At 44.1% G+C, this 18,600-nt stretch overlaps 1 protein-coding gene across 4 annotated transcripts; it reads right to left on the bottom strand.

Annotated features, from left to right (window-relative positions):
* Positions 1-4,381: 4,381 nt before the first annotated feature.
* On the bottom strand, positions 4,382-15,946 carry PHF6 (PHD finger protein 6). Of its 4 annotated transcripts, none has more exons than XM_087728431.1 (11): positions 15,764-15,946; positions 12,229-12,415; positions 11,721-11,822; positions 10,234-10,367; positions 10,071-10,114; positions 9,318-9,478; positions 9,059-9,202; positions 8,447-8,551; positions 8,051-8,184; positions 7,350-7,482; positions 4,382-4,565 (listed from the first exon to the last, which is right to left on the bottom strand). In XM_087728431.1, exons 2-10 carry the CDS (start codon positions 12,364-12,366, stop codon positions 7,350-7,352), a joined length of 1,095 nt encoding a protein of 364 aa, XP_087584557.1. In that variant the 5' UTR covers positions 12,367-12,415; positions 15,764-15,946; the 3' UTR covers positions 4,382-4,565. The 4 variants fall into 4 exon arrangements, with proteins under 4 accessions (XP_087584557.1, XP_087584556.1, XP_087584555.1 ...); XM_087728430.1 differs by lacking the exon at positions 4,382-4,565 and adding an exon at positions 5,071-5,364; XM_087728429.1 differs by lacking the exon at positions 4,382-4,565 and adding an exon at positions 5,484-6,956.
* Positions 15,947-18,600: the final 2,654 nt, after the last annotated feature.

Raw genomic sequence — 18,600 nt, 5'->3', positions numbered from 1 at the left:
GATAATCATAGATAGATCAGATTATTATAAATTGTAAATAAAATGAGAAATGAAATGAAATATAGACCGGCTGGATAGATATAAATAATAAAAAATAAATACGATTATTATAAATATAAATAAAATAGATATCAAATTATTATGAGAAATGAAACAAAACATAAGACACCAGCTGCCTAGATAATGATTGATAGATAGATAGATATAATCAGATTATTATAAATTATAAATAAAATGAGAAATGAAATGAAATAGACACCGGCTGGATAGATATAAATAATAAAAAATAAATAAGATTATTCTAAATTATAAATAAAATGAGAAATGAAACAAAACATAGACACCGGCTGCCTAGATAGATAGATAGATAGATAGATACATACATACATACATACATACATACATACATACATACATACATACATACATAAATACACACACACACACACACACACAGATGGCAGATAAGATAGATAGATATGATAGATTAGATAGATAGATAGATAGATAGATAGATAGATAGATAGATATAAATAGATAGACAGACAGAGAGACAGACAGTATTCTGCAAAAGTTTTAGGCAGGTGTGAAAAAATGCTGTAAACAAAGAATGCTTTCAGAAATATAAATAATGATTGTTTATTTTTGTCAATTTTCAAAACACAAAGTGAGCGAACAAAAGAAAAATCTAAATCAAATCAATATTTTGTGTCACTACCTTTTGCCTTCAAGCCAGTATCCATTCTCATAGGTACTCTTGCACAAAGTCAGGGATTTTGTAGGATTATAGTCAGGTGTATGATCAACCAATTAATACCAAAAAGGTGCTAATGATCATCAATGTCACACCTAGGTTGAAACCCAGTCATGAACTGACACAGAAACAGCTGGGTAGGAGGCGTAAAACTGGGGGAGGAACAGCCAAACTCAGCTACCAAGGTGAGGTTGTGAAAGACAGTTTGATGTCATGGCAAGATCGAGTACAGCAACAAGTCACAAGGTTAGTTATACTGCATCAACAAGGTCTCTCCCATACAAAGATTTCAACGCAGACGGGGGTTTCAAGATGTGCTGTTCAAGCTCTTTTGAAGAAGCACAAAGAAATGGGCAACGTTGAGGATCGTAGACGCAGTGCTCGGCCAAGGAAAACTTAGTGCAGCAAATGAAAGACACATCAAGCTTATTACCCTTCGAAATCGGAAGATGTCCAGCAGTGCCATCGGCTCAGAACTGGCAGAAACCAATGGGACCCAGGTACACTGTCCGGAGAAGCCTGGCCAGAAGTGGCCTTCATGGAAGAGTTGCAGCCAAAAAGCCATACCTCCGACGTGGGAACAAGGCCAAGCGACTAAAGGATGCACGAAAACATAGGAACTGGGGTGCAGAAAAATGGCAGCAGGTGCTCTGGACCGATGAGTCAAAATGGGGAATATTTGGCTGTAGCAGAAGGCAGTGAGTGTGTTCGTCGAAGGGCTGGAGAGCGGTACAGTGGCAACAGTGAAGCACGGTGGAGCTTCCTTGAATGTTTGGGGCTGCGTTTCTGCAAATGGAGTTGGAGATTTGGTCAGGATTAACGGTGTTCTCAATGCTGAGAAATACAGGCGGATACTTATCCATCATGCAGTACCATCAGGGAGGCGTATGATTGGCCCCAAATTTATTCTGCAGCAAGACAACGACCCCCAAGCATACAGCCAAAAGTCATTAAGAACTATCTTCAGCGTCAAGAAGAACAAGAAGTACTGGAAGTGATGGCATGGCCCCCACAGAGCCCTGATCTCAACATCACCGAGTGTGTCTGGGATTACATGAAGAGACAGAAGGATGTGAGAAAGCCTACATCCACAGAAGATCTGTGGTTAGTTCTCCAAGATGTTTGGAACAACCTACCAGCCGAGTTCCTTCAAAAACTGTGTGCAAGTGTACCTAGAAGAATTGCTGCTGTTTTGAAAGCAAAGGGTGGTGTCACCAAATACTTATTTGATTTAGATTTCTCTTTTGTTCATTCACTGCATTTTGTTCATTTATGAACATAAACGTTTAACACTTCCATTTTTTAAAGCATTGTTTATAGCATTTTTTTCACACCTGCCTAAAACTTTTGCACAGTACTGTAGATAGATGATATATATGAATAATAAAAAATAAATACGATTATAAATTATAAATAGAATGAGAAATGTAGATATCAGCTGACTAGATGTCTCTGGCCGACTCTTTCCTTAAACCTGGTTACGCTGAATCCGTGTTTAGGTAAAAAATGTCCCTTAACAATAATGAAATATAGGCAGCCCACTCTTCCCTTTTTCATATAGGCTGGTATGTTTAATTCTGCCCCGTGGTTTTGAAGGTTTGAAATGCTTTCAGGTTTTGTTTTGTTTTTTAAAAAGGATGATTGGAAAAATGTGCCTTTGAGGATAGGGATTTATTTTTATTTGAATCCCTTACAAATAACTCAAGGCAGCGGACATATTTAAACATACCTTCCTCTTCCTATTTTTCTCACAACCACCCTGTGAGGTGGGCTGAGGGGGGGACTGGCCTAAGGTCACCCAGATGGCTTAGCTTTCATGGCTAAGGCAGGACTTGAACTCATGGCCTTGTTTTCTAGCCTGGTGCCTTAACCACCAGGCCATCCTGGCTAGGTTTGCTATCCCCTTTGCCAGTCTCAGGGTCCCGACTAGGTAGCCCTGCTGGAAGATCTCAGAGCTGTTAAGAATTAAAAATCCATTTCATCTATATATTAGTTTGTTCCAGCAAGGTAAACTATGGTCTAGGTGAATAGAGGGCTATGCAATTGGTAGACCGAAGGGTGCAAGCACAACAAAAATCCTTCCAAAGATAGGACTTTTTTTCAAAAAATATGTGTTCTTCTGAATGGCGGATGCCTGGGAATAGTGTCATTTTTTTTAATTTAACAAAAAAGTGTTCAATTGTCCTTCTTTATGACAGACATTTGACCTGTTTCTTGTACTGCCTTTTGCTTTATTCATGCAGAAACCATTGGTACGGCTTGCGCGTGTGTTGCTATGGTTCTCTTGGCGTGTGCTAATTTGCACCCACTTGGGAGAACACCTGTGAGCTGCCAAACCCATTGATCGGGGACTCTGTCCTTTGTTCAGCAGGTAAGACAAGGAGGTCTTGTTAAATATTATCTGTGTTTCTGTTTCCAGTGGTTGCATTGGTAATTCAAGGCCGTTAAGTCAACAGGAGGATGAATCCTACCATCCTTCTAAGTTTAAATTTGCAGAGTTTGCTTGCCCTGAGATTGCTAAACAAATGACTGCGGGGCCTAAAGAGGCAGACTTCTACCTCTCTTTGCAGCCGTCCATGGACGAATATGTATTATATTTACCCAAAGTTCTCTTCCAGATGCCTACCTTAAATAAAGTGGTGATATCCTTCAAATTACTCATGGATACTTGCATCATTGTTATCAGATGTGCTAGATCAGTGGTCTCCAACCTTGGCAACTTTAAGACTTGTGGACTTCAACTCCCAGAGTTCCTCAGCCAGCTTTGCTGGCTGAGGAACTCTGGGAGTTGAAGTCCACAGGTCTTAAAGTTGCCAAGGTTGGAGACCACTGTGCTAGATCATTACTCTTTTATTTCCTAATATATTTTGGCAACTATCTGTTCTAGGTCTTATCTTCATTGTTGTCTGCTCTCTCTTTGTTCTCTGCGTGTATAAATTTGCTTTTGGAGATGTAATAAACTTGTAGTTATCATTGCTTCTGTGCCTTCTAAAGAATAAAAAATGACAGCTTCTATACAGTATGGAATAGAACATACCTTGTGTTTCAAGAGCAAACCCTTGTTCTAATGTGGCTGATAATTCAAAGAAATAAGGAATTGTTTGGAGCATGATGACACATATATTTTCAAAAGATCATTGTTTTTCCAGCAGAATGAAGGCAAGTCAGACTTTGTCTGAAACCCCAAAAAGCCACTTTTCTTTATATGACTGCATTTAAAATAAAACCTGGATTAGTTCTAATCCAGTTTTTTAAAAAATGCAACAAAAGCAGAACTAAAGAGCTTTTTAAGGCATAGCCAAGAATTACAGGTATTTCTGAAACAAGTACAACACTATCATTTGGTCAGAAATAAATCTTGCCATGTTTAGGATGGCGTATTTCAAGTGAGCACAAGATTACACTACATGCCTTATGAGCAGGAACTTCTACCTCACATACTTCTTCATCTGTTGCCTCTTGAGATCAATTTTAGACAATAAACTTTTTAGAAGCAGGGACGATTTTTTTATGCTCCTAAGGAATACACACACACACACACACACACTGATAACACTATACAAATGAATATTTACAATAGTATTGAAGACTTGGTGGGAAATAATAGTCTGTGGAGTGGGTACAGTAGACTAACTTCCATTCTTCTGTAGGGCTCTTTTGTCCTAGAAGCAAAAGTGCTGCTTAGGAGAAGCTATGTTCCGACACAGTTGCTATGACCCCAGTCAAGGAAAGTACAAAAGCAGATTTACATCTGCAGCAGGACTTGATGAGTATAACATGGCTGAATATACAACATGCTGTAGAAAATTCCCTGTTAAGCAAGCAAAAAATAATAATAATACGGGCAATGAACTGAAATAGGACCTCTTCTGAATCCAACAGAATTTACTTACAAAGTTTTACATATGGCTGCAAATGATCGATATTGACATTTTCATCTTTGCATCTTTTTCTCTTGAGTGCTCCTCCATTGCACCCTCAGCAAATAATTTCTAGCAGTGAGTTGGAAGGGAAACCATGTTCTCTATGGCCTAAAAATGACAGCATTTGCATGTAACCAATTTTGCTAGTTCCAGAAAACCAAAAGGCTATTGAGCAGACTCAAGAAAGGACCCTTACAAGTGTTAGGGTGCATTGTGCCTTTCGTTCTGGCAACTGTGGTCTACTCAGAGAACACAGAAAGCAGAGTTACACCTTTTATTGTGAAAGGCCATTTTTGTTTTAAAAGTAAAACATCAGTGATGAAATTCTAATATTATTTCAGGCAAATCATGGAATCTGATCATTTCAACACTTTGCCCTTTTATGAACTTTGCTGTGTGGAAAGCTACTGCAGATAGAAATAAGACTGGAAACAGAATTTCCCATTGAAGTGGCATGTATAACATCACCCCATTTTTAACTAAGTCCACAAGGCAGAGTTTCCATAGCTGTCAGCTTTTCTCGTGCATATCAGAATTAAACAGGAAGTTACAATGAGCGTTCATGGTCTTCACATCCAGAAGAGAAAGAATGTTCTACCGATTAGTCCTTTTAAATAAATGGAATGGAAAAGGGAACTCCCACTGTGGCTTTTTAAGTATGTGAATCAAAGGACAAAGTATAGATGTCTGAGAAATAAAAATGAAAGAGGGTACTGAGATCCTGCGAAAGAAATGCAAAATCTTTACACATTTAAAGACCACAACACAACCCATTTTTTTGAAAAACCGCACAGCCTGCTAAAAAATCTATTTCAGTACAAGTGGCGCCTTTAATTTTGAAAGTTACATTACAAAATAAAAAAAATTGGTCAATGGCATAAGAGCAATTAACATATTTATTTTTATACACAACTTTCCTACTAAACTGCATTCTTCCAGGAAGTTTTCAAACCCAAATGGATTAAATTCCAACTTGAGAGCCTTAGAGGTTCTATGCACAATAGTTGAGTCCCTCAAGACAATGAAATGCATTTTTTTAAAAAAAGCAGACAAAAGGTTAAAAATAAAAAAATAAACAAGACTTCATAAACAAAGATATCACAGAGGGGTTTTTTTTGCAGTGTCAACTGCAAGTGAAAAGTTCTCAGCTTTTCATCCAACTATCAGCCTGTTCCAATCTGCTGCCTTGATCTGACATTTGAGAGATAAGAAAAATATCTGAAGAGTGAAATTGGCAGTTTGCTAACAAGTTTAACTTTGTTTTTAGAATAGTTTGAACCAAAACACCTGAAGCAATTACAAGAAATATCAGGATTCTATGATGTCAAAACTGGGATGTTAAGACTTAACATAATTTCAGCCATCCTTGCAGGTTAATAGCACTCACTGATCTGCCAGGAAACTTTGATGAAATATCAAAACATTCTCATATAGTGGTCACACGACACAAAATAATTACTGACCTCTTACCTCAAAAACAAAAACAAAAAGACAAGACTCGGTGTCTTATTTCATTCTTCTTACAGCATATAGGATCTGCTATATATATATTTGGACAAAACTTGTGTTCTACACAGCACAGAGCACTTGAGGTATGATGTCCAATAGAGGGGATTAAATTCCAAAGTAAGCATTAAGCAGTAACTTGGAAATCTAGGAGAAATGGGCCAGCACTGAACACTCCCAGAAGACAACACCTTGTTTTCAGTTATTCCAGCAACAGGGTTCAAATAAAAGGAGACTGGAAAGAAAGAAAGAGCCATCACAGCCTTTTGGTATAACTCTCAAATCTCACATCTTACAGTCAGCAGCGGCCGGAGAGGTCTGCGGGCAGTAGAGTCCTCCCAAAAGAACCACACCAAAGACTCAAAGCAGGTATCTGGAGCTGAGAATTGCTTTTTGTACATTGGCCGTTTTGCAAAAGGGATCAGTTCATTGCCTTCTGTAATTTGCATGGGAAGGATAAAGGTAAAATGCACACATTCTAACAGCCCTGCTCTCGAAACAGGCACATCCAATTTGCAAGTAAAAACTTCTGACGGTCGCTGTGTTCACAAAGCCACAGAGTGTTTTCCAAATCTGAGAAATTTAATTCCAGGTCTAGGAACAGAATTTACTATTACATCATCTGCCACAGTGTTGACATTGTATAATTTACATCTCATTGATATCGTGTTTCTCCAGGCACTGCAGATTACCTACATAATATTGACATGTGAAACAACTTCTGCTGAAGGCTCATCATACACGTGAACGTTTCTGGCAGTTCAAGGATATTTCTAACAGGCAGTAGAAAAAAAGTTACTAAGCATTAAAAAAGGTTAGTAGTTATGGATGTCTTATTCATTCCCAGTTTAACTCAGTCACTTGAAACCTATTTAATAGATGATGAGGAAAAGATAAATTTTAAAATAGTCGAGAATAAAAGCATGATCGAACATAACAGCAATATTTATTGACCGATGAGTGGAGTCTTCTTTTAGAGTTAGATGAATTTGAGAAATCTCCCCAGTTTTTGTGCCAAGGGGCTCCAGTTTTTTTTAAAAAATAAAACAAAACCAAAAACCACTTATTGGCATATGCTCGGCTTAAAATGTCTTACCACTAACAACAACTACATCAATTGTACAGTGGTAACTCAGGAGGAGGACTGGCAGGTGGCAACTTCATACCTAATTTCCATTGAGCTGCTGCTGCTGAGGAATTGCACTGTGATCAGCTACCGACTTTGCACGGCTTTTATTTTCTCGCTCCTCATCCTCTTCGTCTCGTTCGTCATTTCCACTATGGTTTTTACAATAAAGCCTGGAGGAAATTTGAGAGAGGGATCTGTTATGGCAGTTTAAACAAGGGGCTGACCTGGCAGCCTGTAATCTCAGCCAAGGCACACCCTGGCCTGGATCTCATGCACCAGAGGCTGCTAGGTAACTTGGGTTAGCACATCAATTAATGGCACTTTATTCAACTTCTACTTAGATGAGGCATCTGCTATACATAAGCCCCAGTTCTCAACATCAGCTACCTAGGAAAGGTTCAGTTAACAGCTTGAAAGGAGGAAACACTGATAGTATTGCATTAAAAGCCACATAATGAACTCAGAAACAGTCACAAAAATGCAGCACAGTCTCCTAGACATGTTGTCTCATGTCCTCGAGCGGCCCATGTTTCCTAACCAATCTAAACAAATGTAAGGCAATTTCTAGCAAGTATGCTTTCCAGGCCTTGACCTGAATATACTTCCTGGTTTAGAACTCCTTCAGCCGAATCAGTACACCATTAGTTTTTACCAATGTCCTAGGTTTACAGATTTCTTTAGAAAGAATAATGTAGCTGCCCAGAATCAAATGCACAGAGAGAGATACAACTCACTTACTTGTAAATGCCCCGTGACATGTTTTCAATGTATTTTGCTTTGTCCTGTACTCCACAATGGTAATGGTAAGTCTTGATACAAGCTTTAATTTCACATCCAATCGTAGCGCCAGACTGACTACAGAGGGTACACTTCTGTCATGAAGAGAGAAATAAGAAGAGGATGAGGAGGTGAAGTAAGGCTGGGCCTTTCCTCCAAGCTGAAGGTTATAGGCCCGCACAGGAATAACGGCAAGACTAAAACCTCTGCTTAACCGCCACTGTAACTGGGCCACTCTGGTCATGTGCTCACCGTGAGAAAAAAAGGGGAAAAGGGACTCCTACAGGCATCCCTCAGATCTTTGCATGAGACAAAACAGAGGTGTAACAGGTCAAGTTTCAAACTGAAAGGGCATACCATTCTTTTTCCGCGTTTGATTTCTTGAAGTACAGTTTTAATATCAAAATCACCAAACTCTGCCCTGGAAGTTGTTGTCAGTTGCACAGTACCAGAAGAGAACAGCTGGGAAGAAAAAGAGACACAAGGCTTCAGAAGCACAGCTGAAACTTGGCTGAAGGCAAAAACCAGGGGCAGCTCTCGGACCAGGCGGCTTGACTAGGGAAAGGGGCCCAGAGGGGAAGCCACCCAGATGCTATGCGAGGCTGGAGGGCCCATTTCTTGAGTGCCTCCCAATCTTCTTGGCAACAGTCCTTGGGTCTGACAGGCGCTGAATGCCAAGTGCCCCAAAAGCCTAATTGCTTACCTATTCCCTGCTTGCACCCGAATCAGACACATATGTAACACTAAGCCATCTTTTAAAATTACAATTTTCGAAGAGTTAGAATCATAATGTTCTAATTCAAGGTTAGGGTAATAATTACGGAGCCTAACAAGGACAGATGAAATATTTTGGAAACTGCTGGCTGAGGAACTCTGGGAGTTGAAGTCCACAGGTCTTAAAGTGCCCAGGTTTGATTTAGGACTACCCAGTGAACCAGAAAAAAGGGAAGACACCATTCTATTTCTCACCATGCACTTGTAATGTGCTGCTGCCTTTTTGGCATTGAATATATGAAGCTTCCCTCTAGCTTCATTTTCTTCTTCACCTGCATGACAGAATCCACATTTAGGTTTTGTATCATTGGGGCTGCTTCTGTGGGGTGATCTGTCTCTCTGAAAGAAAAAGACATATAATATGCCAGAAAAACAAATACAGTTTCCAGAGAAGGCAACTGAGAGAGAAAGCCTGGTGCTTCTTTGAAGAGGTTTTAACACACAAACTCCTTACATAAGAACTGCTCTCTACGTCATCTGTGCCGTGCGAAGAGGTTGACCGAGCATCTTCCGACTGCCCTTTAAGGCTTGTCTTTCTGGGCCTTCCTTTGCGCCCCCTTTTCTTGGGAGGAGACGGATCCAGCTCATGTTCATTTAGACCTTCTTCTAAATCTGCTGGAGTGGAAAAAGGTAAAACACAAGAGACAAGGAACTTGAAGGGTTTGACTTGTGATCCAATTCTGTAGACACACTAGAAATTCTGGGGCCCCGTCTCAAAACAGCAGCTCCATTTCACCATTAAAAAGACCGAAGGCTGCTAGGAAGAAGGTTACAACTATCAAAGCAAATCTTTTATTATATCCATCCTGATTTAGAGGTGGGCTATTAATTCCTATATCCCTCTCTCTGCTCACTTCCTGTATTGCCTCTGAGCCAAAAATTAGAAATTGCCAAAGCAACACAATTCCTCTTCCACCTTTCAACATTCCTTGCAAGCACTCCTACACAACCCATTGCTCTTAAAATGGGTTGACTGCAATTCCCATCCCTCCCAATCCATTCAGTTGCTGGGGATTATAGGAACCCTAGCCGAGTGTATCTGAGAGGCATACGGTTTGGGGAAGAACTCTCTAGAAAGGAATTTTAAACTGATTCAAAGACAATGCTTGTTTTCATGACCACTCTAGACACTTTTCACGGAGGGGGAAAAAACCAGAGTGTTTGATCCAGAGAGCTAAGAACCATCACAAACTGTGTATGGCTTTACCTTCAGAATTGTGTGGTGCTTTCTTGTGTTTTCGACATAATATCCTAGGAACAGAACACAAGAGAAAAACCAAGTTACTTAACTATTCTGGGGCTTTAGCTAAGATGGCAACCATTTAAAAAAAACAGTGCTGGATCCCTTCAATTTCATGAGACATACTCACATATATATGCCCTGCGAAGGTTTCTCTCGGATTTGTGCTTGATCATGCAATGCACAATAATAGTGATACGTCTTGTGGCAGGTTTTTACATCACAGCCAATGGTTGCCCCTGGGCAATGGCATAGAGAGCACTTCTGAAAGAAAAAGGATAACTACCCCATTAGGGCTTCTGCTCTCCCGGTGGACAGCAACAGAGGCGGGGTGAGATAACCCGGCCTGCCCTTTAACTGCTATTTTAAAATGAGAGCAGGCAAGGCTCCAGTTACAGCCCCAAAATGAAAAGCGGAAGAGCATCTTCAGAAGCCGGGCAAAAACATTCCACAGCTGACCTTCTACCTAGTAGCTGGGAGATAACCACACTGGACATCCAGCACAATTTAACCTTCTGGGAACTAACTGGCCATGAACCACAAGCCGGGATTTCTAAGCTTCTTCCATCTCCGGACTAATCTTGAATGGGCTGATAACCCAAATCACTGTCTCCAATTCTCAAGGTCTCTTCCACTGAGATGAGAATAGTAGCTCCCACTTCACTGGAATTAACGGCGATGCCACCACTGATTTTGATAGAGCCAAAATTGTACTGCATCTACCATAAGAGACTGACTGTGGGGTACAAAACAAAGCAAATATTCCCCGTCTAAGGGTTTGAACTCTTTTGACAAGACAAAGGACGACGTTTGTGTGCACAAGGTCCCACATTTATCTGCTGGCATCTCTGCTCAGAGGAATCTCAATTTCTGGTCCACAATCTTAAAAAGCCACTGTTACTCAGGGTTCCTAGGCAGCAAGACCACATAGCTTCATGTGTTCATCAGGCATTTCACTGCAGTGTCTCCCCACACATGAGTATATATTAAACGTTCTGCAGCTAGGACTACTGCAAGATTGGTCCACTGCTTATCTGATTTGAACATCATATTAGTGGCAATTTAACTAGAGTCTGCTGATAAATTGTGTAAAATCTCACATGGCCTGGACCCCATTACTTTTATGATTGCCTTTGTCCACGGTCTGCCCTACATTCATAGATCTTCAAGGGGTTGTAATTTGCAGCTCCATCACAGACATATTTAACATCAAGCTTTAATCGTGCCTTTTTGGAGGAGCAACATAGGAGAATAGCTAAAGCTAGCACCTCCCTGCGCACAGTTTGAAACATCTCTCATAAAATGCTCTAAACCACCTAGAGCTCCAGGTACAAATTGACAGCAAATAAAAATTTAAAACAGTCTATCCTTTTCAGAATATCTGATGACTCGAGGAAACCTCTACTTAGGAATTTTCTGTTCTATTGACCATATCACAATACAATACACCCAATTCTTTGAAAAGCAACCACAGAGCTACTTCTAAATAGAAGAACAGCTTAAATATCCATTTCTTCCACATGACTGCTCAGATTAGGGAAGGCTTGTACCAAGACGAGATTTTAACAATGAACATCCCATGTTTAGGTTCTATTACTACCAGCAATGCTAACTTACCAGTTTTGTGCCTCTTTTCATTTCTTTCTGTACATCTTCAATGGAAAAACCTCCAAGACTCTCATTATCAGTGTGTGAAGACACCAGAGCAGACGAGAAAAGCTGGACATACAGAAAAACATTACTTGGAACCTTGTTATGCTCTTGCAGATCGGAATACATTCAATCCATCATAGGTGAGCCCAGTGCAGGAAAGTCTTTGTCACCGTCGCAAAAGCATATGAGACTAGCAAGGCCATCGTTCTGAAATTGCCTTCAATGTAACGGACACAATGGGCAGCCTAGTCCTCCTAGGACTAAGGCAGATGTTAGCTCAGGAATCAGACATAACAGCTGGGCAGAGGTTAAAGTCACATGAACACCAGCTAGGCTAAATCACAACGAAGAAAGGCACACCCTAAAAGCAAGCACAGAGGCTTCTGGGAGAAGAAAGAGGCAAGGAAGAATTGTACACCTCTTTCCTCCTCTGCCACCACCTGCACTGGCCCCCCTCACTTGTGGGACTCACCATACATTTATGATGGGCTGCCACCTTCTGGTTTTCAGAGAGCAACAGCTGCCCACATTCATCTTCTTTGTTGGATCGGCAAAAGCCACACTTGCGCTGCCTCCTGGGGCCCTTCTTCTGCCCAACAGTACCCGACATGGTTTTTTAAAAATGGCTTGAAGGACACCACTTCAATTCTGGCTAAAAGCTAGGAAAAACAACCAACAGAAATGTTACTTTTATTTACGGAAGTGCAGGGAAGCTCCTCAGTATCCCTCATCAAAGCCAGCTTTATCATTAACAGACCTGCATGCTTCCAAAAGTGTCATTCTACAAGGGGGAAAAAAACTGTGACTCAGTGAAAAACAATAATTCTCCAAAGACAACCTGCAAAGACTAGGACTGCAGGAGAGGAGATGTCACGATCTTTGGCCGATGGGAACAAAGCAGCCTTATTTTAAAGTTTTCTTCTTTTCGGAATTTCTGGAAGTGCCCATGGTATCCAAATTCTAGAAAGCGGGAATCTGAAAACGAATGTACTGAATATGGACATTCTTTGCATTCAAAGATAAAGCCGTAAGTAATCGATTTATATACAAGAGGAAGTTGGCTTACTGCCATGTTACAAACATTTTTAAAGGAATAAAAATTAGTGGAAAATTTCTCCCCCAAACAGGAAAAAAAATCAAAGGAAAATCATTCCATATTGCGATGTCCCAACGATGATTATCTGATTTTGGATCCAGGCACATCCAATATGGCTTCATTCAGTTTTCTGGGCGACCCTCCCCATAATAATGCTCTTCGATGGCACATAATTCCATGCCCTCAAAGAGCCTTAGGTCGAGGAAGCCAGCGCATGGCTCTGGTCTTGGTAATAAGGGTACTTGTTTTGAACAGAGATTAATGTTTTTAAAATAACTCTACACAGCCTTAGTTTACTGGCACCAGGTTCTTTCCCAAACCTGTTTTGTGAATGATTTGGGTCATAGCCCAATATATTAGAAGTGTTCCAGATAGCAGAACATGAATACATTCTGATAAAAAAAATAATAATCCAGATATGCATTTGTGGTTTTGGTACTGAAAGCTCATTTGACAAGTTCTGAGCTAACAGTGGTTTAATGCTTCTTTAAAAAAAAAAAAAGCTTAGCAATGTTTTCTTCGCTGTGGCAACACAGCCTCACCATCACTGTGAGATGCATATTAACGTGACGTGAATTCCAGAAATATTTCGCACACAAACCCAAGCCTTACCTTCTCACGCACAGCACCACTCAGCACCCCAGCTAAAGACATCCTAGACTGGGCCCTTCCGTGGGGCCACTAAGCTGAGGACATCCTTCTTGACTTTAGCTTGGGAAAATCAGGGCTGTCTAGGGAAGCAAGACTATATTTGGTGCAAGAGGCTTCCTCATAAGAAGGCAAGCTTGATTCCCCTTCTCCCCCCCCCAAATATCAGCTGCATGGTATGCCCTTCGGGTAGCCTCCACTGCTTTCCGAAATGGATGGTTCCAAAAGCAAGGGAGGGGGGGAGAGAATGGTCCTAAAAAGACAGCTCCACAGCAGCCGGCTTTATTCAGCCCCAAAGGAGGGAGGGCAGCAGTGATGTCACCTAAGCTGAGGGCAAGGAGGGAAATTCAAGAGCTGGTCCACATGCTGGCTCCGTCTGAGCTGCCAGTCAAGCCTTAGCATGTCCCTTTTCCAAGAGATTCACACTTCCTAGATCTCAAGAAGACCAAATACCTGGAGGAATTCCGAGATATTGACTTATAGGCGAGCTTTCAAACACGGGTTTCTTGGATTTGCGACCACAGTTGCAACTGTGGAACCTTTGCCACAATAGATACACTGTACCAACCTCGTTTCAGAAATATAGAGCAAATAGCTAAAAATAATATTGTTCACTCTATAAATAAACACTGTAAAATCTGTTCCTCTACATGGCTGGTTTTGTCATCCCACCCTTAAAATCTCTTTCAGGTCTCTTGATTATTCAGACCATTCACTGCAGTTAGAAGGTAGAAAAGACAGGTGCCCACGGCATCACCTTAGCCTTAAAGACTTGCAGAATACAGGTAATGACAAAGCCAATCCCCCCCCCCAAATATGATGTTGGACACCTAGGTTAACCGTGTGAAGAAAACATTAAATACTGGTGCATACTTTCACACCTATGCAGGTGTACAGGTGGCACCTCAAAGGATTAGCAGGGTCATTTCTTGAATTAACCAGCAATGGGGAGGAAGCCTCAGAAGTCGAATGCCAAGTTGGCACATTATCCAAAGGGCATCTCGATCAGCCCACAGAGCCTGCACATCGCACGCTTTCACCCCTCGCCCCAATTTCTTACGGGCACCCAGACATTAAATCAAAGGCGAGAACTTGGGTCTCTTGTGGGTTTGGACACAATCTTTTGAGAGCCCAACTCCTTCCGTGGTTCCTTCGCAGTCGGAAGGCGATACACTCAACTGAGATGAGAATAAGGCCCCTCTGGCCAGACTCCAGGGACCCCCCCCCCCCGCAAAGGTGGGAAGCGGGAGAGAAGCCCTATGGGGGCAAAGGCACCTCCTCCCTTTGAGCCCTTGAATTACAGAGTTTAGGGGCGACATAAGACCTGGGAGGGGGCCGTGGTAGTAAACCATGGATTCAGAAAGGGCATTCCGCCCCCACCAAAGCCACTGGCACCCCTTCAGCAGGGGAGGCTCCGGTTCAGGAGGGAGCACTGTGGGGAATGCCCTGCACCAGCTGGGCTGGGCGAAGCTGGCCTTTCCCACTAGCTCTGCTGTGTCCTGGCTGGCACTTTCCCACAACTCTCCCATCCGCCACAGGGAGAGCCCACCGGCCCACCTGAGGAGCTGCAGCTGCTGCAGGGCTGCCCCAGGGGCCCAGCTCTGCCAATGGGCCTTTTCCTGGCATCCCCACCTTAGGAGGCCATCCTGTGCCCCTCCTCTCCTCCAGGCTGCCTCCGACACCCCACCCCTCCTGCAAAGGAGCCCCCAGGGAGGCCGGGTGGGGGGGAGGCAGCCTGGAGGAGAGGAGGGGCACAGGATGGCCTCCTAAGGTGGGGATGCCAGGAAAAGGCCCATTGGCAGAGCTGGGCCCCTGGGGCAGCCCTACAGCAGCTGCAGCCTCTCAGGTGGGCCGGTGGGCTCTCCCTGTGGAGGATGGGAGATCGTGGGAAAGTGCCAGCCAGGACACAGCAGAGCCCCCCCCCCACCCGCAAGTAGGTCTCTTCCCCCCAGCTTGGCCTGGAAGCCCCCTGCCCAGGGCCCATCAGCTCCCTCCTCTTGGAGGCAGCGCCCCCTTTCCTTCCGAGGAGCCTCCTGGGCAGGATCGGGCTCCCCACCCCCGGCCCTCTCCCCGGGGCCTGCGGGGACCCCTCCACCCCCAGCAGCAGGAGGGCTGGGCCGGCCTCCCCGCGTGGCCGGGCAGGGTCGGAGCTCCCCGGAAGCGGCGGCCCTTCTCTCTCGGACCCCTGCCCCCCAGGGAAAGGGGGGGAGGGGGGCGGTTTCCATAGCAACCTGCCGGGGTGGCGTCCGGGCGTGGGACTCACCGGGCGGCTCAGGCCGAGGAGGCCGGCGCAACCGGAGGAGGACTCGCGGGAAGCGCCGCTCAGAAGCCGACCGGGACCTCCGCCGCTCGCCCGCTCCCTTTCATTCGGAGGGGCAGCAGGAGAGGCGACGCTGCGCCGCGGAGCCTGACGCCAGCACGCAAGGGACGCACGGCGCGCCGCCAGCGAGCGAGAGAGCGTCGGCCGCGCTACCGGCGTTCTACGTCATCCCGCACGTCGCCCTCCCTCTTCCCCTCCCCTAGCGGACGCCGTCGCTGCGCATGCGCCTAGGGAAAAGGGGAAAGAAGGAAACGCCCCCAAAAGGCAGCGGGGGGGGGGAACGGTCGACGAGGCGCGTGCGCAGAAGGCCGCGCGACGGTTGGGATGAGGCCAACATCCTATCTCGCGTGTGGAAGGAGAGTCGCGCGTGCGCATTTGCTTTCGCTTTCCGGGAAGGGTTGAAGCGGCGCTTCCGCGCAGCCGCATCGAAAAGGAAGTAGGCGCCCCATGAGGCTGCGAAGCAACTGAGCATGCGCGAAGATTCCTCTTGTTAATTTTTTTTTAATCCATTCGGTGTCGGGCTGCTTTCAAACGCGTTCCAATCAGCCGGGAACTTAAATGATGTATTTAAAATATAACGGTATTTATTTTATTGCTTTGAAAAACAAAACACAAAACCACGCGCCCCTTTACATACATATGAAAAGTAATGAAGTCCCGTGGTGCCTGATGCCACACATGCTTGGCGTGCAAACACGTGTCAAGGGAAACTCGGCGCGTTTAAAACTTTTGCGGGCTTTTTGTGCTGCAAAGCCACGCCGTTTCTCGAGCTGCGGAAGGGGCTCCCCCTCCTGGCCGAGCGCGGCCATGACAAGCAGACTCCACACGGGAGAGATCAGTCATCCAAAAGTGCTTTTTCAAGGGGCAACTGGACTTTCTTTGTTTTCTCTTGAAGACGTTTCCCTTCTATCCAAGAAGCTTCTTCCCCACCATCCAGTCAGAGTTGAAGAAGTTGCTTGGATGAGAAGCAAAACGTCTTCAAGGGAAAAATCAGAAAACCCAGTCTCCTCTTGAAGAAGCACTTTTGGGACTCCAGGAGGACTTTCTTCCAGGCTTTTTTGCTGGCTGAGGGATTGAAGTCCACTGTTCTTCGAGTAGCCAAGTTTGAAAAAATGCCTCCTTTATTCTACAGGATTGAAATGCAGGGTAGCCACATAACATGCATTGGATGCAAACCCCCTCCAACTTTCCACCTGATGGCATCTTTCAAAGCAAATCTGGTTTCCCAGCCCTTTGCAAAGGCTGACATGACACACCCAGGCTAACTTCCACCTGCCACCTGGGCTTCGTGACAAGTGGGAACTAGGATTTAATAGGATTTGCTTCCTTATGTTTTACAACCTCGGCTCGGATTGGACAACAAGGATGAGCAAATTTCACCGGTAACCTGAAGTACGGACCTTCGTCTAGACCAGTGTTTCTCAACCTTGGCAACTTGAAGATGTCCGGATTTCAACTCCCAGAATTCCCCAGCCAGCGAATGCTGGCTGGGGAATTCTGGGAGTTGAAGTCCGGACATCTTCAAGTTGCCAAGGTTGAGAAACACTGGTCTAGTGAAGCAGGACCTGCTGGCTTGATAGACAAGGAGGAGCATTTGCAAAATCCAGACTGGGTTTACATGCCCCACTAAACTAAACAAACCACGTTTGAAGGCTCTGAATGCCACAATCTCTCAGCCTAGCCTACCCCACAGGATTGTTGTGTGATGAAAACGAAGTCAGGGAGGAGGGAATTGCTTTTCCTTGAGGGCTTGCATACAAAAACTCTGGTAATTGGTTGGGGGGAAGACAATCGGCATTTTGCAATGGAAAGATTATTGTGCAAAAGCGTGAAGAAGAAGGATGCCTGCTGGTTTTGCAAGCCAGAGTTAATTAACTGCCGTCTTTCTAGCCCACTTGCCACATTCTTTCTATTTCCTCCCCCTCCTCTTCCCCCCCCCCAGACTCCCCAGCTGGGCAACGTTGGAACAAAGCTTTTCCCCCCTCACTCTTCTTGGGGACAAAATGGAAAGCACAGTCGTGGACAGGCTACTGTGACATTTACACACAAACAATGCGGGAGGTTGGTTTTTCGTTGTTTTTAAAAACTTCCCATCTACTCTTGCAGACTTTACTGGGATGAGAATTGTGGTTGTGAAATGAGTCACTGGCAGTTGTTAAGTGAATCGCGTGGTGGGGAACTCTGGGATTCCCTAAGACCAGGGTATCGTTTGCCATCCCTTGCTGTTAAATACACACCAAAACTGCGAAATTGGCCATACGTTTTTCACCATAGTATAAATTTTACGTGGGTGTGCAAATATTCTACTCGGCCCCTCATAGTGATCAAATTATCCCTCCACTATGATTGGAAGAGGCAGAAAACAAGGAATGCGAACGATTGTTGAAATCTTGCAAATGTTTGCCAAACTCACTCCTCTTTCTTGCTTTCCCACCTTTGGGAACCTTTTAAAAGCCAGCCTTTTGCTCTAAAACCTTTCAGGGGCTGGAGACAAAAGGCTGCCCTCCTGCTGACCTTGGAACTGGGTGACCATTCTGCGCCAGAGGGACCAGGCGGGGATGAAGGCAGCCTATTGACCTATTGATGAAGGTGCCCCCCGAGAGGCAGAAGCACACAATGAAACCCCAGCTGCCTTTGTGTCCCGATGTCGGTCAAGAATGGACATCCGACATCCCCTTCCACTCCCTTTGCCTGTCTCGGTACGGCAAAATAAGGAGAGGGTCACAAAAAATCTCTTTTTTGCAATATTGATTCAGGGCAAGAAATGTTCGTTTGCAGCA

This window comes from Thamnophis sirtalis, unplaced genomic scaffold (genome assembly GCF_051295495.1).
Source record: "Thamnophis sirtalis isolate CommonGarterSnake01/CBP01778 unplaced genomic scaffold, rThaSir2_p1.2 scaffold_13, whole genome shotgun sequence".
Lineage (NCBI taxonomy): Eukaryota > Metazoa > Chordata > Lepidosauria > Squamata > Natricidae > Thamnophis > Thamnophis sirtalis.
Note: the sequence above shows the minus strand (reverse complement) of the source record. Positions and strands in the feature narration are given on the sequence as shown.